The following is a 21,342-nucleotide window of genomic DNA, read 5'->3' on the forward strand; positions in this document are numbered from 1 at the left end:
TATATACTTACATTCTTTTCTTATTTCCTCCATTTTACATTTTGGATTTCTTTGCCGTATTTAGAATGGCCAACAGAAAGGGAGAAGGTGAAGAAAGCTGCCGATCACTGTCGTCAGATCTTAAATTATGTAAATCAGGCTGTTAAGGAGGCAGAAAACAAGCAGGTAAGAAGGAAAAAGCAAGAAGACACAGGATGACAGTGAGAATAAGAATATTAAATTAGTGTTACCTGGAATCTGTTATTACATAATTGAAGGGCGGGATATTTGTTAACTATTCATGTAGTAGGTGGGTCCGGATCAATTTGGGATAGAACATCAGAGTGGTATTTGGCTTTTTTGAGCATCTCTAGCTGCTTGTTTGCTCATTCATTCACTCTGTTGGTGAGGCTGTAGAAAAACGGGAACTTCCAAATGTATTGTTTGGAGTGTAAAATGATAAAAACCCCAGAGGACAATTTGGCAATTTATACTTAAATTAAAAATGTACGTATTCACACGTCCATTCTTTGATCCAGCAATTCTCTTCCTGGTGATTTACCCAAGAGAAATGAAGATACGTGCCCATAGACTTGTGCAGGAATGTTTATAGCATAAACCAAATGCAAATATAGTCATAAACTAAAGTAATACTAGCAGTAATGGATGACTCTCACAAACATTATACTGAGTGAAAGAAACCAGACACAAAAGAGTACAAATATGTAATTCTATTTATGTGAATTTCTAAGGCTAAACTAATTTATGGTGGAAAAAATCAGAAAAATGGTTGTCACTGGGGATCTGGGGACAGAGATTAGCTAGGAGGAAGTATGAGGGAGCCTTCTGAGGTGATCGATGGTCATATTTCATATCTTGATAGGAGCTTGATTACACAGGCATATGCATTGGTAAAAACTGGTGGAAAGGTATACTTAAAGTGTGTACATTTCACTGTATGTAAATTTTAATTTAAAAAAAGAACTGTCAATAAATATTGAACTCTTGTTAATGAGATGCATGCTAAAATGTTTAGAGATAAAGTGTGTTATATCATTTTGAGACACATCCAAAATATAAGCTGGATTGATGGATAGATAGAGGGATGAATAGATGGATAGGTATATGATAAGACAAATGTAGCAAATGTTAGTTGTGGAATGTAGATGGTGGGTATATGGGTGTTTACTATACACATTCAGACTTTTCTGTATATTTGGAAATTTTTATAATCTTGGGGAAAAATGTACCCTTTAGTCTAACAGTTGTTTCTCTAGAAATTTATTCTAATATACATGTCCATCAGTAAGGTGTAGTTAAAAAACTATAGTTCATTCACAGAGTTGAATACCATGCAGCCACTGGAAAAATAGACTACTCTCTCTCTATGTGCTAATGTGGAACAGTCTCCAAGATATATTGATGACTGATAAACACACACACACACACACACACAGGGAGAGAGAGAGAGAAATGTGTATATGAATATATTGCATTACCTTTTGAATGAGTAATACACATATGAATGTATTATGTTACCATATATTTCTTTTTAAAAAGCTATATCTACACGCAACAGAGCCAAGCGTGCTTACATCCATGTGTATTCTTTTTTCTTAGAGTTTTTCTCATAGGCTACGCAAGAAATGGGTATTAGAGGTTTCTTCTTTAGGGAAAATTGGGGCTGGGAAGGCAAGAGGACAGGCTTAGAGGGAGACTTACTGTTTATTGTGTGCCTTATATTACCTTCTGAATTTTGTGCCATGTACATTATTTACATATTTAGAAAGTAAATATATGCTAGTTAGCAGCCAGAGAGTTTGAAAAGAAGATTGGAAAAGAACAGCTAACGAGGTAGGAGGAAAGTTAGGAGAGGGTAATATCACCAAAGCCAAAAGAAGGGAGTGTTTTAAGGAAGAGTGAGTTGTCGGTTGTGTCTGATATTGCAGAGAGTTCAGCAGAATGCAGGTACAGTGTCCATTTGATCTAGGAACAGGGAGGTCATTGATATCCAAAGCAGTAACCTTAGCTGTGTCCTGTCTCATTTTCAGCGCTTAGAAGATTATCAGCGTCGCCTTGATACCTCCAATCTGAAGTTGTCAGAGTACCCAAATGTTGAAGAGCTCAGGGTAAGGGATGGTCTAATCATAATTTAAAACATAAAATTTGCTAAAGACTTGGAAGGTAATTAACATCTCAGTGGGAACATACATGACCTGAAGGAGTTCTTGCATCATAGATTGTCTGTGTTTATGGTTCTGTTCTTCCTTTTAAATGTCTTGGTCTGTGTGAGGATTGCTTTAGTCTTTCAGTAGGGGAATATTTTATGTGAAACTAACTTTTTGTGACAAGGATTTGTAGGAGACTAAGGAACATTACTTATTATTAAAATTAATTTTATTGTGTTCTGTAGTTTGAATAAGAGTAAGGCTGTTTACTGTGGGAACTTCCCAGATTTTTGAGTAAAGGAAGATAATTATTTTTCTATGAAGCTCTTCAAAAGCATAAAAGTTGAAACCATTACAGGAATGATAGTAAAATATTTATTAATTGCCCCTTCTAGTACATGGAGCTTTTGTATTGAGTCACCTAGGAATTTAAGTCTTTCTTATACTGTTTCACTGGTTGTTCTGGCAGATTTATTTGGTGGCTGTTAAAATAGACTTTTATTTATTTATTTTAAGAGCTTATCAAAAAGCATGCTAATATGCTGCGCCCCTTAACTTCCAGAGAATGAGATTTTTCTAGAGCTACTTATGCTAAAAGATGATTCTCTTATTAAGTTACTAATATTTAGAGCAAGCCTCAGTACTAGCTGGACTTCTGTGAAATGCTATTCCTTAGAACTTTTTTTGGAATGAGAGCCTAGATCAGAGGCTTCTTACAGATAAGCTATACATCATCCTCATCTAGATAGTTATTCATAGAAAAAATAAGGAAGGGGTTGAGAATCTAGTAGCTGAATATTTACAGCTTCATTTTCATTAGCTGTTACCTCTGTTTAGAGTGAAATTTGGAAGACAGTACTCCTGAATGTTTTTCTGCAAGATGCTTTTTCCTTTCTAGAAAATTTTATGCAGCTTACTTTAACCTGATTTTTATTCCATTTTCAGTAGTTGACAGATATCAATAATAGTGAATGTAAACGGTATCTTTTATAGTAAGAATTTCTGGAAAGGAGACTAAATGGAATATCATCTCACTAAGTGCTTGGAAATAATTTGTGTGTAATTCTCTTTATTTTGGCAGAATTTGGATTTAACAAAAAGGAAGATGATTCACGAAGGGCCATTGGTTTGGAAGGTGAATAGAGATAAAACTATTGGTAGGTGTACTGTCTGTTGGTTTGGGGGAGAGTGGAGAAGGGAAAAGAATAGGAAGTTTTCCTTATGCCAAAGAGAAGAGATAGCCGTTCACATTTTTCAGTGACAGCAATTAGCAATGGTACTTGGTGTTATTACTCATTTACAGAAGATCTGCTTATGTTATTTTGTTATATGTGAAGCATGTTAAATACTCATTTAGGGATGAAGCAGAAAATTTTGTCATGATTCAGTCCTGTCTCCATCCTTGTATTCTAATGAGTCTCAGCTTCCTTTAAACCACTGTATCTCAAACTATCTGTGGTGAAGAACCAGTGTTTTTTATCTCTTGTCAGTCACAAACTGACACTTGGGTGTAATACATTAAAAATGAATTATTAAAAAATACAATAGCAAGTACATTTTTAAAATTTACTAGATTTAACAGAAATCAGTTTTTGATGTCAAATTGTTATAAAGTTTATAAAACACATCTCAATTTCTGTACTGATCACCTCGCCTACATTTTTATTTCTAGATCTATACACTTTGCTGCTGGAAGATATTCTTGTATTGTTACAAAAGCAGGACGATAGACTGGTGTTAAGGTGTCATAGTAAGATTCTGGCATCTACAGGTGATAGCAAACACACATTTAGCCCTGTCATCAAGTTGAATACAGTGTTGGTTCGACAAGTGGCAACAGGCGAGTATGTCTGCTGAATGACACTAACCTCCAGGTTCATCGTAACATTGCATAAGATACTCAGTGTCGTTGAAGTAGCACAGCTGGCGTAGAGTTTTGTTCCTTTTCTATTCTTATACAGATTAAATGAAATTTATTTACTGCTTAGAACGTGAATACCCCAAAATTATTGAGGATGCTTAGATTCTCTGAATAATTTTCTGCATTTTAAAATTTTCTGCGTATTACTTTTATCTTTATGTCATGTTCAAATCATTGATGACACTAGTGAAGACAATGAATTGGAGGTAATCCCGTTGAAAAGGTTTCATTTTTTGATATGGTGGGGAAAAGGCAAAAACTGAAGACGTAGGTGTGGTTTAGGTTTTTAAAAATCAGTTTCAGTTAGGAAGTTACATATTAACTGTACTAATAAGGAGATCCCTTTTAAAACTTGTTAGTTCCATAGTGGTAAGATAAATTTATGACCTCTTTCCTCCAACACCCACTGAATGTTACTGACTAACTGTTTAGCAAAAGGGCAATTCTGAATAAATTCAAAAAGAGCAATAGTGTTTATAGTTCAGTAATTTAGATACGTTGACACTTGTTTTTAAGAAATTACTGTGGAATTAGTGCTAGCTTTTATAATCTTTGTTTTATTAAAGTATATTATATATAGTTTAACATACAATAATTTGCACAAATTTTAAGTTATAGTTTGATGAGTTTTACAAAGTGAATGTGTGTTTACAAAGTGATCAGGTGTAACCTTTACCTAGATTAAGATGCAGAATAATACCAGGACCCTAGAAACATCTCTCCCAGCCTCTGTGGGTCATATTGTTAGAGTAATTTTTGTCTTGTTTTCCCAGATAACAAAGCTTTATTCGTCATCTCCATGTCTGACAATGGAGCCCAAATTTATGAACTGGTGGCACAGACAGTTTCTGAAAAGACTGTGTATGTACTGGATATAGCTACCTTGCTCTAATATGTTTTATTATCCTGAATATAACATTCCACAATTTAACTGCTTTTGTAAAAGGACTTTGAAAACCAAAAACTATGTGGAAACAAGTACTTCCTCTATATTCTTTGAGAGGTGTTCTTCTAAGAATTTGTTCCCTTCTAGATGGATCTCTCTTATTTTGGTTCTATCCTATTGAAAGTATCTTTCCTAAAGAAAAAATTCTCAGAAGCTTCAAGTGAAGTTTCTTTCATGGGTAGTGTATCCATAACATTGTGAGGTTTTCTAATCTCTACTTAATAGTATGTCACCAAAATAAAGCTATTCTCTGGCAGAAATAGTGTTTTTTGACTGTTGGTTTGATTCGGTTTCTGGTATGGTTTGTTAGTTTTTATTTTTGCTTTCTGAGTGTATTTAAAGTGTGTTTCTTTTTCCTTTCCCTCCTGTGTTTTGTATTCTTTTCAAACTTCCTGCAGCTGGCAGGACCTAATCTGTCGGATGGCCGCATCAGTGAAGGAGCAGTCCACAAAGCCAATTCCACTGCCACAGTCACCACCTTGCGAGTGAGTGTGCCTTTGCTTCCGAGTAGGAACGACTTTGTCGTTTTGGTCAGAGAAAGAATGGATAATTATAAACATTTTGTTGCACTGATGTTTAGGCACCTCATGAAGCTGAAAGATTTTTTTTTTTCCCTTCCATAGAGGAGACAATGATGAAGAAGAACCTCCAAAATTAAAAGTGGAACATCATGGCATTTCAGTCTCTGGTCTGCAGAGTCCAGGTAAACTGATCTGTTAAATTAACCCGGAAGAATGGAGTCTACATATTACTCAATAAAATGTGAAGAAACGTTAACTCTTTTGGTTTATGCAGGATCTGGCATCAGCTATTCACTTTAACAAACTTTGCTTGTGCGCCTTCTGCATACCATTATCACACTGCACTGAGTGCCATGTATTTTACTTAGCGGACAATCTCTGTAGCTCATGTGGTTATCTTTTTCCAAATATTTCCTGAATGCTTCACGTTAAAAGTTTTGTTAAGATACGTTCTGCTTTTTCTGTTCCGTTGAACAGACAGAGATTTGGGATTAGAGTCTCCTTTAATGTCGTCAAAACCTCAATCTCATTCACTGGATACCTCTGGGAAATCGGAGGTGGATGATGACCTCTTTGTGGCTGAGAGACAGTTTGCAAAGGAGCAGCATGCAGATGGAACCCTAAAGGAAGTTGGAGTCAATTATCAAATCACAGTCCCAGATCCACACTTGCCTGTCTCAGAAGAACGGTGGGCGTTGGATGCACTAAGGAATTGTAAGTTTTATTCGTAAGTTAATACAGATACTTATTAAGCACCAGAGTTTTATAATGTACCATGAATTTTCCCTTCAAGAATTTTACAGTCTAGTTGGGAAGATGAGAGAAAACTTTCCCTCACCTTCTTAAGTAAAAAAACATTATAGGTATGTCAAAATTGATCTGGTTGCCGTGACCAGAGAAGGGAGGCATTAGAAAACAAGAGAGAGGTGATTATTGCCTTGAAGAATGGGTAAAATTCAGATAGGTATTTAGCAGAATATATAGAAGTCAGTCAGACAAGAAAAATGGTAGGACCAAATAGGACCAACACACAGAGGCAGAAACTCTGAGGGTGTTCCGAGAGCAGCGGGTAGGGCAGCTGGCCTGGGGCAGACCGCACAAGCTAAAGGAGTCATGGGGGACAAGCTTAGAAAGGTGGAGGATGCGTTGTTGAGCCCAGCTGTTGTGGACCTTGAAGAGCACGTTGAGTCCTCCAGACTTGAAGGGTGGCAGGCTGCAGGGTTTTGAGGACCTCTTCAGGCTACAGATATTCTTCTGTTTTCTTGTGGAGATTGTAGTATTCTTCACCACGCCCCATCCTTCTCGCACACGCACTCGCACACGCATGCACACGCACACACACACACGAATGGGTGGTCCTTGCCACTTGGTTAGCCACCCACTCCCTCTCCAGCCTGGTTGAGAACCACTGCTACAAGTGGGAGTGGATCACATGTCTCAGGTGTATTGGAGGTGGGAAAAAGGCTGAGAATGATTGCTTTAGCTGCAGAGAAAGAACCATGTGAAGTTGCTAAGCTAGGGTGTATGACTAATGGAAAAAGATTACTCTGGCTGAGATCTGCGAAAGGATTTGAATGGGAATAGAGTTGGAGTGGTCTGGGCTTGAGGCTAAAAGGGTTTGGGCTAGAATGGTGTTAGAAGAATAAAAATAAAGTGAGAAACCAACAGATACTTAAAACAATTGGCTTCTTTGGCTGTGAGGGCAAAGGTAAGGGACTATTTAGAGAAAATTTCAGTATTTTTGTCAGAAATAAAAATTAGAAAAGAACCACCACTGCTACACTTTCTTTTTTCCTTCTTTTCTTTGCCATAGGTTATGGGCTTAATTTTAAAACATGTTGAGATTATGGTAATGAATGGCAAGCCATTTAAGAGGAAGGATGAGCAGGAAGTTGAGAGTTTTAAGACTGGAATTTTGGAGGAGGTCAGGGAGAGAGATGGATCTGAGTGTCAAAGCCATAAGTATTCATAGCGTCTCTCAGGAAGTGACTGCAGAGCAAAAAGAAGGAGGGTCAAAGACCCAAACCTATGTGGAAACTTTATTTAAAGAGACAGAAGACAGAAATTAAGGCCGAGTTGAAAGTACGGAATTGGTCAAGTTCTTTAAAACCTAATTTATTCTAGACTCATAGAGTTAACAGTGGTAATGATTTCTGATGGTTCCACTAACATTGTCCCAGTGTCCCTCTCATTGGGTGAGTGACCTCACAGCACGCACTTGTCCATTTAAAATTAAATCCATTCTATATTCAACAACCAAAGGAAGCTGTGGTACTAGTGAGGTCATTTTAAAAAACTAATAAATATTTCCTTATCCTTTGAAATTATGCATGCTACCAAACATGGAATTAAATTTGCAGGGCAGTTTTATTTTCTTCTTCACCATTTAAGGAGATTCTTTGGGTTATTATAGATGATAAAGTAAATGTTCTCTGTGTCTAATAAAATTAGAAAAAAATAATGCCTATGTAGATAGTGTCTGCTTCTGGAAAAAGCAGAACTTTCAGGTTCTTTTGTCTAGATTAACACGGCTTTTCAACATCCTTTTAAGAAGTACCTTTGCGGTATTATTCCAGTTATATGGTAGAAAATGTGGAGGTAGGCATATAGGAGAATAATAAGAGGATTCCCACTGAGAATTCTTAAATTTTTTTAAAGACAAGTTTGATGTTAAATTTTCTCTAGATGGTGTTTTATTTCATTTCTCAAAACAAAAAATGACTGTATGAAATTAATATTTTTGCCTGCATGTTACTAAAAAGGTACTTACTTTAAGAGAACTGATCATTCCTCTAATTTAATTCTGTCAGTTTGAGGTTATAGTTGTGAATGCGTGTGCTTTTCCCCCCTTCCTAAATCCTTTAGTGGGTTTGTTGAAGCAGTTGCTGGTACAACAGCTGGGTTTGACTGAGAAGAGCACTCAGGAAGACTGGCCGCATTTCCCGAGATGCAGGACAGCCTCTCTGGGGGCGCAGGCAGACAGTGGAACCCAGAAGCCTGGCAATATTAAGGCCTATCATCCTTGTGAAGGACAGATGCCCTTTAGAACTGGAACTGGTGACATTTCAACTTGTTACAGTCCACGGACTTCAACTGAATCTTCTGCTCCACGGGATTCAGTGGTACTGGCATTCCAAGATAGCCAGGCAAGTAACATTTTAGTAATGGACCACATGATTATGACCCCAGAGATGCCTCCCGCAGAGCCAGAAGGGGGTCTTGATGAGAGTGGAGAGCACTTTTTTGATGCCCGTGAAGCACATAGTGATGATAATCCATCAGAAGGTGATGGAGCAGTTAAAAAGGAAGAGAAGGATGTTAATTTGCGCATCTCAGGCAAGTTCCTTTCACATTTAAACTTTGATTTCAATCATTGTTATTTGTGCTATGTGCTGAAATGGATGTCGCTCGGGTATCCAAGCATTCTCTCGTGTGTGTGTGTGTGTGTGTGTGTGTGTGTGTGTGTGTGTGTGTGTGTAGTATCTGTGCTTTCATGCAATAAATAAATACTGAATCTACCCTATGCCACACCCTGTCCTAGGTGCTGGGAGATATAGCATGGAATAAAACACGGAAAAATCCACCATTGTCATGATGCTTAAGCACTGCTTGGGGAAAGAGTAACTAACTGTAAATGAGTTAACAAATAAATAGATGTCAGATAGTAAGAATTAGGAGGAAAAATAAGTCAGACTGAGGGGCAGAGGGTAATGGGGGCAGACAAGGTGATCAGGGAAGAAGGCCTCTCAGGAGGTAGCATGGGAGCAGAGACCCAAGGGAAGTGAAGAAGAAGCCATGTGGGTACCTGGAAGTAGAGTGTTCCAGCAGAGAAGAGTAGCGCACAGGCTGTGAGGCAGGAGCAGGCGTTCTGTGGTTAAAGAGTGCAGGGTGAGGGAGACAGTGGTGGCAGATGAAGCAAGGCAGGTGTTTGGCAGGGAGGGTGGTGGCAAGATCATGTAGGGACTCGGTAGTTTTCAGCTTTTCACTTTTAAAATGCTAACGAATATGAAGTTATTCAGAAATTACCAAGAAAGTTTGCTAAGTTTACCTTTAACCTGATGTAAGAAAATTCTGAGGTACTTAAAACTTAACCTGGGAATTTGGGAATTAATGGCCTTTCCCCTTCTCTAATAACTTTTAAAGTTGTCAGCAAATCACCCCATGTCTGTTTTCTGATGTGATGGTGGCAGCACTAATCTCATCCAACTGTTCTGTCTCTATCGATAGGAACCTGTTTGATCCTTGATGGCTATGAAACAGTGCAGGAGAGCTCCACGGATGAGGAGATTGCTTCCTCGCTTCCCCCGCAGCCCGCGACAGGCATCCCCTCTATGGACTCTACCCGCCGGCAGCAGCGTTCTCCCCAGAATGCTCATTCTGATGGGGCAGTTTCACCTTTCACCCCAGAATTCCTGGTCCAGCAGCGCTGGGGAGCTATGGAGGATTCCTGTCTTGAGATCCGGAGTCCCTCCTCTTGTGCAGATTCACAAAGCCAGATCATGGAGTACATTCGTAAGATAGAGGCTGACCTGGAACACTTAAAGGTACCTCAGACTTCAACATCCTTAGGACTCGGATATAAAAAACACATTTAACAGAGAGGAAGTGTAGAATGATTAACAGGTTGTTGTCAGTAACCTTGCTCAGGGTCTAGATTTGTATGTTTTCTTTGACGATTGTCTGTGAATAGACCTGGATGGAAAACTGAGATCGGCATTTTTTAATCTGATCACAAGAACAGAAACAATTGTAGCTCTGTAAACTGTGTGTTTGTATGGGTTTCTAAGTTTAAGAGCCTAAATATATTTGGGATGATTGGCTGGCCTCCATGAGAAGATGTGGGCAGTAAGCTGAGATAGGTGGGGTTTGTGTAGTTAGGAATCTAGGCTGGGAAATGCTTTAACTTGCCATAACCTATTAATTATCTGTGAATTGTTAGGTGATGTTGGTAGTTTCCCAGGTGCTGTGACAGATAGAAATTGTCTCCAGTGGCTCCTGTAATTTAAAGGCCTGCCTGTGAGTGGGAGTTCTGTAAATTGATAATTGAAGATGTCGCTGCATAAGCCACCATTGCAAAACTGACCTGTGTGGTCATTTCTGACAACAGGACTTTATAAGTTTGCCATCAGTAGGCACAGCTGCTAGAGCCCAAATGTTTGTCATGGCATCATTTAGTAGAGGTTTCAGGGACCAGAGTTTAAAGTGTCCTTAGCCTCTCAGCTGAAGACTGGTCTCCCTTACTTTTTCTTTTAACTTCATGTGGTAGGTTTTCCCTTCTTCATATGGTTATATGTAGGGTCACCCTGTGGCTGATGAGATTCTAAAAGGCCACTGAGGGCACATTGGCTCTAATTTAGTTCATGCCGCATGTGGGACCATTTTCAGGGTGACTCCGGGCGGGGAGGGGGGGCGGGGGGATAATCACCTCTACCGGTTGCCCTCTCCTCTACTTTCTTCTATATGGGAACATTTTAAGTTATTCACTCGAGAGGAACAGGTAAAAGGAATGAAATTTACTTTTTTCGCCTACTAACAAAATTTTTAATGATGTTAATGTTGAAATTTGGAAGCATGTCCCTATAATATAAAAAAGCCTTCTTTCCTATTTTCAAAATAAATTTTTCATGATGTTCAAATGAAAAACCTATGGGTTTTATTTTACAGAAGGTGGAGGAAAGTTACAGCATTCTTTGCCAAAGGCTGGCTGGATCAGCCCTCACAGACAAGCACTCAGGTATGTGAAAACTGTGGATTTCAGACTCAAGCATCATCCTGCCTGAACAGTGCATTGAATGATTTATTATTCTTTTATTATTCTTTCAAGTGGAAACCTTCTGAGATTCCATTTCTTCTCTGTCTTAGAAAAACTGCCTGTTTCCAAACATCATATATCAAGCAGAGGCCGCTGTCTGCTGACTCAGCTCAGTCCCCACGCCACCCTCCTTCTGTCTTTCTTCACCTTTGCAAAAGCAGAAGGCAGAGCTGTGGTGGGCCCAGGAAACTGAGGCTCCCTAGTGGTGGAGGCAGGTCCCCCTCAGGTCTTGCTGTGCTTTTGTGTCTCCCCTGACTGGCGAAATCGGTGTCCCCCTATGGCTACCGACGGATCTGTGTTCAGTGCAGCCATTTGTACTCATTCGCTTTCATGCTTTTGGATGAGGCTGTTCTGATCCAGAAACAAAGGTGTTAACAGTGTCCACACATTTCAAATATATTCCCTAAGTGTGCATTTTAATTCGTTCTTTCTTCCTGATTTGATCTCCTCATCTCCTTGTTCTTCCCAGATAAAAGTTAGAGCCGCGTGTCCTGGAGGTGACTGCAGGTTGTTGGATTTGAGCATCGGCCTTGTATCACCACGTCCTGGCTCCAGTGTGGACACAGAGAGAGTGTGTGACAGAGGATCTGCCTGCGAACACCCTGGGGTAGCCACGCCCCAGGGGCCCGGAGCGGGACTGGTTCTTCACAGCCTGGCAGCTGCACTAGTCTGTCAGTGAGGGGACGTCCGTTCTCTCACTCTGCTCTCCTCACTATCAGAAATGCATTTTGATTCAGAACAAAAACCAAATGTATAGAGCTTTGGGTGTAGAATATGAAATTTTACTTAGACTTAAGACAAAGAGAAAATCAGATGTATTTATTTGACTTCATTCCGTATTTGAAAGCACATTTTAATTTTTATTTTGCCATGTTTTGTTTTAACTGAGTAGTGAGAGTTTTAGCCCTTTGTACTTAGTACACCCAAGCATCGATTGCTCCCGAAGCAAAGAGTTCAGTGTGGGGTGTTAGGAGGTGGGGTAGAGAGGTGAAGAGCAGGACGGGGTAAGCAGGGCAGGGGGAAGCATGTGGCCTCCACCAAACTGCATCCCGTGCCCTCTGCCATCCAGTAGGCTGCTTGTCTGAGGGTCACCTCAAAAGCGTAGTCTGCTGGGACTCCTGAGTGCAGAGGACTTGAGCTCTGTGCTCCCAGGTAGGGCTTCCTCCCACCCGAGGCAAGCACCTCTTCTCTGTAGCTGGGATCCACTCCCAATGAACAGGAATCCTCAATGTACTAGAGAGCAGGCACTTGAAAATGGGTGTATTTTCTTCTGTTGTCTCCTTTTCTGTTGAGGGTTGGGATTTGGGAGGGAGAGGAAAGCAAATTTTATTTTCTTGACTATAAGTTTGTTATTCTTGGTATTGTTTCATTTTTATAATTATACATTAGACTTTGGCACTTGTGTAAAATTACCCCTGCAGATTGGGCAGGAAGTAAAAACAGGCAAACGGCGATGCTTCAGGTGGTGGCAGGGGTGGGGGTCGCTGAAGGAAGGTGGGGTGGGAGCGGGTGAGAGTCTGGGAAGGTTGTGTAACTGAATCACTACTGAGTTGAACAATGGCTTTCATTAGCCACGGGTACTGCTGATTATAAGGCCAGTAACATTTTAGTACCTGGAGGTTTGACTCTAATTTTTGCACTGATGGTGCCAAAGGGCTCTTTGAGTTAAAAAGAGAGCCGAGAGTGGAGCGGAGAAAGCTGTGGTGGAGAAGACAGAGCTGCTCCAACCAGCTCCAGAAGCACTTCCTCTGACTTCACTGCTGGAGCCTTTTCCACACTGGTGCATGACTGACCTTAAAAATTGCAGACCAGAACATACACTGGATACTGCAGGCAAGGCATTGGTAACTGCCTGCTCTAGAACGAATAGTAGTACTGGCAGCACCCTCCAGAGGATAAATGTTTCAGAACTGTAACTTGAGAACTCCTTCAGTTCTGGTGGCTTTCTGTGGTTTTCTTTGTGCATCAGGTATGTATGTTTTGGAGTATTTTTGCCAACTAAAACTAAATCATTTGTCAAATATGAAAATTCTGTTAGTATGCAAGGAGTTCATCCACTGCTCATATCTTTCAGTAGTGCCCTCGGAACTCTGTGGGTAGTTAGGATGTAATTTTACTCTTCCTTGCCATCCCCCCACCCTCTGCCCAAATATATATATATATATATAAAATATATATATTGTATATTATATATATATTATATATATTTTATATATATATATATATATATATAAATTTCCCCTCATCACAAGTGGTAAGGTTTCCCAACTACTTTTATAAACACCACTACAACTTAACAAGCTCATCTACGTCCAGATTCCTGTTTCCGTTTTTCCAAAACTGATCTGTGTTTTTAAGTAGACCAACTTGGATTGTTGGACCTCATCTATAAATTAGAATTTTATTTTGAGTTGTAGCCCAAGTATAAATTAAATCAAAATGGGATTAAAAATTTTAGAAGCAGAGGCTAATATATAAGTAAAGCTTGGGACTTGAACTTTCTGTATCTCTTAAGAGAAGCAAGTAAAAACCAAATGGTTACATTGTGCTGCTGGAAATAATGTAGTCACTCCCAACTAAAAGAATTGCACCTGTAGTTACTTGACACTAATACCATCTGTGGACAGTTAATCAGGAGAACGGTAAATACAAATAGAACTTTCATCTTAACTTCAGACGCTACAGGGTAATTGCATAATTCTCTAGCACTCATTCCTTTAAAGAAGCTTTGTAGGTTAGCAGAGTTTTGGTTTCTCTTCTAGCTCAGCCAGTCCCTTGTCCTTAGCAACTATTTGCTTTTCTTTTTCCTGAAGTTTAACCTCTCCTTGGAACAAAAACAGGGCTAACTGGAAAAATATTTTGACCATAGCTCTAGTACTTCCAAATAAATTCATATCCAGATTGTCAAACAAAGCCCCCAGATGAAGTCTAATTCTGAAAAGATTCCACAATTTTGAGTGTTCTTTTTATCTTACCAAACTAACTTCTTCCCTTCTTCTCATGCTGGCCTCCCACACCCTCTATTTTCTTTTGGCCATTATAATCACATCCATTCGACTTTGATACTCTACCTGCCTTTCAGAATGATGGAATTAGGTATTCACCCTGTCTTTGAGTGAGGCTGGTTACCATCGAAGCCATTTTCTCAAAGTTACGTGACCAGAAGTTGGAATCTACTTCCATACGGAAAGATCCAAGGGTGGTAGACAAAGCAACCTTCCCGGAGCAGGAGAGCTGGGTTTGAGCTCTATTGTAGTGACCTGCCGTGACCCTGTGCTCTCTCATGTGGCCCTAATGGCTCCTTTGCTATTAAGTGGCAAATTACATTTGGAGTGTCTCCTTCCTTTTCAGAGAACAGAATTAATCAAGGCAAATCAACAAACCCCCAGAGTGCTGTAATTTAAAGTCATGATCACTGCCCTAGAAACGATATATTTGGCATACTTTAAAATCAGCTAACTCGGACTGCTTGAGTTGTCTTGGCTATTAGGACCTAAACGGTTACTATTATATTATGCTGCACAGAAGGTATATTTTATAAGCTTTTGGGCTTTCTTTTCCCTAAAACAACTCTAACAACTGTTAGAAAGGATGAGTCCCTCTAAAGTTTTTTTGTTAATGTGTTTATGGAAGCGGGTGGGGAGCTAGTGTGATAGTAGAGGAGAAGAGCCCATTTTTTCCTTATTTTCAAAGCTAAAGAAAATAATTATGCTTCCTGTGAGTTGTCTTTTACTCACATACTTTTCTTTTCGTTCTGATATTGTTAAATTTGGTGTATTATGTGGAGAGTCTGTATTTCAAACTGGAAGCTGTCTTCTTTGAAGGTGGTATGTGATGTTATTTTGAGCTACTAGAGCTTTGGTCAATATTTCCTTCCCTATATGTCATGGGGGGCACCGTTCAGAACTGTGTACAGAAGACCTCGAACAGAAAATTAGCAGGAACTTCCAGTCAGCTTTCTGCTGGCTAGCTTTTTTGCCCCCAGTATTACAATTTTTGTTTTGTAAATCATGTCTTTGCTGACTTTTCTGCCCCTTTTCAAAGTGATCTGAAAAATTGTTTTTTCCTCAAGAAACGAGTTCCTTTGCCTCATTCTTCCCCACTGGTACTGATGGTTTTGAAAATAAATTGGTAGGAAAAAATTGTACCTCCTAGAAGGAAGCCCTGTCCACCATTTCCAGGTGCCAATGGCTAAGCAGACGTACTGCGAACATAACTGTAATGCACACTGTGGGTTATTCTTAGTCAGCCTCTTCCTGCTAGAACATTTTATTTTCCTTGTTCACCATACAATCATGTACTCTTTAACAGAAATTACTTTTAAAGAAATCTGGAACTATCTTAAAAAAAAACTTTATTAATAATCATGTATTTTTACTGATCACATTTTGAAATGCCTAAAAGACTTTATTGATCTAATTATCCAGATGTACCTTTGTAAAATAGCTCTTTTATGAATTAGCTGATAAGGCTGTATGTTTCTGGAACAAAATATTGGTCATCTAAAAACTCTGTTTTCTGGGGTCTGGGAAAATAGAAAATGAGAGTTCAAATATTAAATATGCTTAAAGGAACCAAGTATGTGACTTTTTATTTATATTCCTCTTGATTTGTCTTATACAAGTTATATTAGAAAAGTTTTAGCACCAAGGAGGCCTTAAGTGATCTTACTGGCAGTGACTGTCAGATATCTTCCTGCTTGTTAGAGCATCTTTACTAGTGAGACCAGCGAGTTGATCTCCCTAATACATAGACTTCCATGAGGACGCTCACAGCTGGAATTGCCCCAGCATCTGGGGCAGCTTTGTTGTTGTTTTTCTAACAGCTTTATTGGGATATAGTTCACGTAACATACAATTTACTCATTTAAAATGTACAATGCAATGATTTTTTTTATATATTACATTATTTTTTTAATGATGGTATAATATATATAACAGAATTTTTAAGTGTACTTTAGTGGGATAAATGGGGCAGCTTTTATGGCTCACTGAAATATAACTTTGGTTTAACGCTACCCTAAATGAAATAAGACATCTTTATTACCTTTCTTATCCTCAGTGTTGGACTTCCTAGACTACCAACATTTCTGTGCTTTTATGGATCCCATTCCAACTCTCCCATTTCAAAACCTTGAGTTTTGGGCTTTTCTGTATGTTGGTTTTGACACAGAGGTATACTTTGATTTATTCTTGGGATAATAGTTTAGTTTCCAGTCATTCAGCAGGGCGTTTGGCTGATAGAGCTAATAAGCATAATAAAAAATGCTTAGGGGGAGTTCCCAGGTTGCCTAGTGGTTAGGATTCTGGGCTTTCACTGGGGTGGCCAGGATTCAGTCCCTGGTCAGGGATCTGAGGTCCCGCAAGCCCCACGGTGCAGCCAAAAAATAAAAAATAATTAATAAAAATGCTTAGGATTTTGTAGATCTTTTAAACCTTAAAAAAAATTAAGTCAAATGTACTTTGCAGAAATTAACCTGTCTGTACTCTTAGCCCTGTTTATAAACATAACTGATAGAAGAAATAAATACCCATACTATTCCCACTTGCTCCTAGACAGCCGTCTTCTTACAGGAATGGAGAAGGTCAAACCCTGTCTTTGCATGTGAGCAATTACTTTCACTTTTTGCCATCCTCTTTAAGCCAGATGACTGGTTCACCAAAGTTTTAATACTGACTTGAAAGGTAAGAGGATCTATACTGATGAAAAATTTGCTTTTCAATTGAACTTGATATCTTCCCATTATGACAAATGTCATAAAACATTACAGATAACTAGCTAGATGTAGGTGTTTTTCTTTTTTTTTTCTGTAATGTCAAGTATAATTCTTGTGACTGATTGAAAACACTTCAAGGGAATATTTTATTTTGCCCCCTATTATTACTAGCGAGACATCATCATTCCCTGAGCATCAGCTGAGGCCTTGGTTTGAAATCCTTAAAGGTAGGCAGAGCTCTCTAGTCTTTTCCCTTCATTTGATTGGGGTGCTGTTGAACCCATAAGTTAAGGCATCCTTTACAGCATTTGATTTCAGAGGATCCCTTTCTTTGTAGGTGTGACCACAGCGTTGGGGCTGCCTGAACACATTCTGATCAGTAACAATAATTACGGTACATCTTGGTGATCTTTTAAAAAATTTTGGAGAAATGTCTATACAGAGAAATTTTTTCTACTATCTTATTATTTTAAATATTAAAGGCAGTTAGCATGATAGAATGTGGCAGTTCTCAATCTTTTTGATCTCAGGACCACTTTATGCTCTTAAAAATTATTGACCTTATGGAGGAACTTAAGTTCATGTGGATTATTGTAGCTATCGATATTTACTTTATTAGAAATTAAAATGAGAAAATTTATGAGAAATGAGAAAAGTAATAAGAACACTAATTCATTTAAAAATAATGGTAAACCCATTACAGGTTTTTATGAAAAAATCCTATATTTTCCACTCTTCTTTATTTAGAAGAGTGTTTTATAGTTTTTAAATCTCTAAGACCTGACATAATAGAAGATAACTGAATCCTAATATCTACTTCTGTGTGCAGTCTGGTATGATACATTGTTTTGGTTGAAATAGATGAGGAAAATCTAGCCTTACACAGACATATATTTATAAAAGGGAAAATAATAGCTTTTTCAGATAATTTTAGATATTCTTTTTGATAATACACTGAAATTTGACAAGTGGTAACTTTTTTTTTTTTTTTTTGCGGTACGCGGGCCTCTCACTGCTGTGGCCTCTCCCATTGCGGAGCACAGGCTCCGGACGTGCAGGCTCAGCGGCCATGGCTCACGGGCCCAGCCGCTCCACGGCATGTGGGATCCTCCCGGACCGGGGTACGAACCCGCGTCCCCTGCATCGGCAGGCGGACTGTCAACCACTGCGCCACCAGGGAAGCCCGACAAGTGGTAACTTTTACAAAAAGTAGCTGCAGTGTGGAATCTGAAGCCATATCAATGAAATTTTTATACTTTGTCACAGTCAAATGCACCAATCCATTTAATACTTTAAATGTGTGAAGAATGGAATATTTTTCCCATCCCATGCATGATTTTGTAATACCCTGTATTGATCATTGGGAAAATATTGGTTTACTGAATTATTCAGGTCTTCAAATGTTAATACATTTCTTTATATAATATCAAAAAAATCACATTGGTTAATGTCAACAGCCAGTCTCATCAGAAAAGTCTCATGGTGGTATATACAAATTTCCAAAGCTTTTAATTTTTGCTTAAAGGCTCACACTTTACCATTGGCAACAAATACATTTATTTTCCTTCAGATACAGGCTCACATTTTTCAGTTTTGAGAAAATATATGCCAAATACAGAAATCTGAATAGCATCGCCTTAGCAGTCATTCTTTCAAGTTCAAATAATCCTCCATTTGGGGGGGAAATAGTGGCTAGTTGAGCACCCAACTCCAGCAATTGCACAAGTACTTTTCCTTTAGACACAACTGGGGTACTTTTGTACGTGGCAGAGGTGCTTTATGCATATTTCCCATTTTGTCAGAGTTGTTAAAAGATGTGTACTCAAGGGTTGAGGTTTAATAAAGTTTTTAATTTTTACTGCTTCATCAAGGGCATTCTGAAGTGAAACTGGCAGTGTTTGTATTGCAAGTGAGTGGCAGTGAAGAAAGCCGTGACTCTTAGTGAACTTTACTGTCATTACCTTGATTTAGGCTAAGATGCCAGCAGCTTTACCCTCCATTGCTTTTTTGCACCCTTAGTGCAAATGTTAACATAGTGAAAAGGCAAGTGATGTTTTAGTAGTTTAATAGTTTTACTCCCTGGACGCTTAGTAGTGAAAATAGTTTTGACTCCCTGGACACTATGAAAGGGGCTTGGAGACCCCGGAGGCTTGCAGACCACACTTGCAGAATTGTTGACGTAGTGAAAAGGGCCTGGACTTAGATGATCTGTGTTCAATTCTACCTCTTCTCCTTACTTGCTGTGCAACCTTGAGCAGATTACTCTCTCAGTTTCCATTTTCTAATCTGTAAATCGGGGTAAATAATACTTATCCTAACAGTTGTTGGAAGAACTGGTAAGTGAGAAATCGTCAAATATGTAACTGGTGTCTCTCCAAAGGTTTTTTTTTTCATTGTAAGATTTAAGTACTTAAAGCAGGAAAGGTGAAAAGTGATTAATAAATTTAGAATATGTTAAATATCTCTTACCAATACAGCCATATTTCATGTTTTATAATGGTTTTGTGTGTCTAAACCCTAGGTTCTTAGGGTGTGTGATATTGTGTGTATGTTCATTTTTAAAGAATTGTTGCTGACCTCTATAATAATATACTTGTTTAACCTGATTGTTCTTCTAAATGGAAGGAAAGAAGGAAGGAAGGGAGGGAGACAAAAAACCGGTGCAGTTTTAGAGAAACCTGTATATTGTGCTGTTTTGATGCTACTATTTTAAGGGGGTGGAGTGTGGTGGTAGTAGATGTTCCAGAAATTTCAGTAATCGTGTGGAATTAGTGGTTTTCGTCTTGCCCCCTTCTATAATGCAATGTGCTGCTACGACTTGGGTTTATCTTCCATTTAAAGCTAGATCTTGGCAGTTTTGAAACATCTTTATTCTCTTAAAATATATGACTGCTTTCATTCTTTTTAGTTAATGGGAGAAAGAGTTATATTGTGGTAATTTTAATGAGAGTTTGTGTTTTCCTAAAAATGCACTGATCACCACTCCTACAGCACTAAAGAGCATGAGTGATTTTCATATTCAAATCACGGTAGTACTTTAAGACGACCTTTTCTGGAGAAGCCAAACGCAGACCTCATGGCCTGAAGCCCAGTGTGTGGCAGGGTTTCTGGATTTCTCTCTGCCTTCCCTCCTATCCATAGGAAGAGGACCATACATAGGGCCAGGGAAGCAGAACCACACCATATTTGAGTTCTTTCCACTCTGTTCTGTTAGCAGGTTGTCTAACCTAGAAGAAGTCCTTACTTTATCTGAGCCTCTGTTTTCTCATCTTACACTGAGCAAGTCTGTGAAATGGACACAGGAACCTAGAGGCAGCTTACCTCTTGCTTGCTGGCTAGTCTCAGGGAGGCTCTATCCTTTCCCCACCTCGTATGTTGCTCCAAATAAGAGTATAATTTTAGTATCACTCACTGAAGGACATTTCTTTTTCTCCTATTCTTTGGAATATTTATCTTCTTATTTTGATAGCTTCCTCTAGTTCAGTGTCACCTATAGTCTGATGAAGTGTTATTTGAATTTTTATTTTGTCCTGATCTCGCTGCACTTTACGAGAAACTTGGGTTTTTTTGTGGAAGAAGATCTGACATTCCTGGTTCAGAGGAGACTTTCTGAGCATCGGCTGAGGGGAGGCTGACAGATCTTATCTCCATCCCAGCTCATGTCCCGAGTGATGGCCAATTCTGAAAGGTTTATGAAACTTAGAGAATTTACAGTGGTTGAGCGCCCACAACATGAGCTAGCTGGATCGATTATTTAGCAAGAAAATGCACTATCAGAAAAACTGGTCCAGCCACAAGAAGTCCCAGAGAACTTGGAAGCTTTCATGCAATCCAATATTTATAAACTAACAGCTCAAGGACAAGACTGTTCCTATGCCATGCCACCTACTGAAAGTAGACGACTCAGATATTCTTGACTGTCACTTTTTTTTCTTTTAGAAATTGTGCCCTTTGGGATACATTCTAACCTGCCACAGCAGTCAGTGACATTTAGCTGCAATACATATAAAGCTTAATGTTTGCTTCGGGGAGGGGAGGGGGACGGGTATCTGCGTTCTAGGAGGAGTGTGTAGGGAAGGTTCTGGGTCTTCAGACATGAGTTATGATGGATTAACTTACATTTCCAACTTCCTTCTTCCTCTCTCTTCAGTTCTGAAGTTCTGAGCAGGAATCTTTCTGCCTTGGGCCAGAATAGCTTAGCAGCAGCGACTAAAGAGTTTATTGATTAATTGGTCAACTGATTCCCACCTTTGTTTCAGAAAACGAAGACTTGGAGGAG

General features: G+C 39.0%; 1 protein-coding gene across 2 annotated transcripts in view; it reads left to right on the plus strand.

The window, feature by feature from the left end:
* ARHGEF12 (Rho guanine nucleotide exchange factor 12) overlaps nt 1–16,315 on the plus strand; it is a 144,713-nt gene extending 128,398 nt beyond the window's left edge. The window contains exons 30-41 of one of the 2 annotated variants that reach the window (XM_079930030.1): nt 65–165; nt 2,031–2,108; nt 3,229–3,304; nt 3,820–3,987; nt 4,842–4,929; nt 5,413–5,499; nt 5,638–5,717; nt 6,013–6,249; nt 8,401–8,871; nt 9,763–10,079; nt 11,200–11,269; nt 11,817–16,315. In XM_079930030.1, coding sequence (XP_079786156.1) covers nt 65–165; nt 2,031–2,108; nt 3,229–3,304; nt 3,820–3,987; nt 4,842–4,929; nt 5,413–5,499; nt 5,638–5,717; nt 6,013–6,249; nt 8,401–8,871; nt 9,763–10,079; nt 11,200–11,269; nt 11,817–11,827 — 1,784 coding nt within the window. In that variant the 3' untranslated portion in view covers nt 11,828–16,315. The remainder of the gene's footprint in view (nt 1–64; nt 166–2,030; nt 2,109–3,228; nt 3,305–3,819; nt 3,988–4,841; nt 4,930–5,412; nt 5,500–5,637; nt 5,718–6,012; nt 6,250–8,400; nt 8,872–9,762; nt 10,080–11,199; nt 11,270–11,816) is intronic. The other variant, XM_079930031.1, reaches the window with a different exon arrangement.
* Nucleotides 16,316–21,342: the final 5,027 nt, after the last annotated feature.

This window comes from Stenella coeruleoalba, assembly GCF_951394435.1.
Source record: "Stenella coeruleoalba genome assembly, chromosome: 8".
Lineage (NCBI taxonomy): Eukaryota > Metazoa > Chordata > Mammalia > Artiodactyla > Delphinidae > Stenella > Stenella coeruleoalba.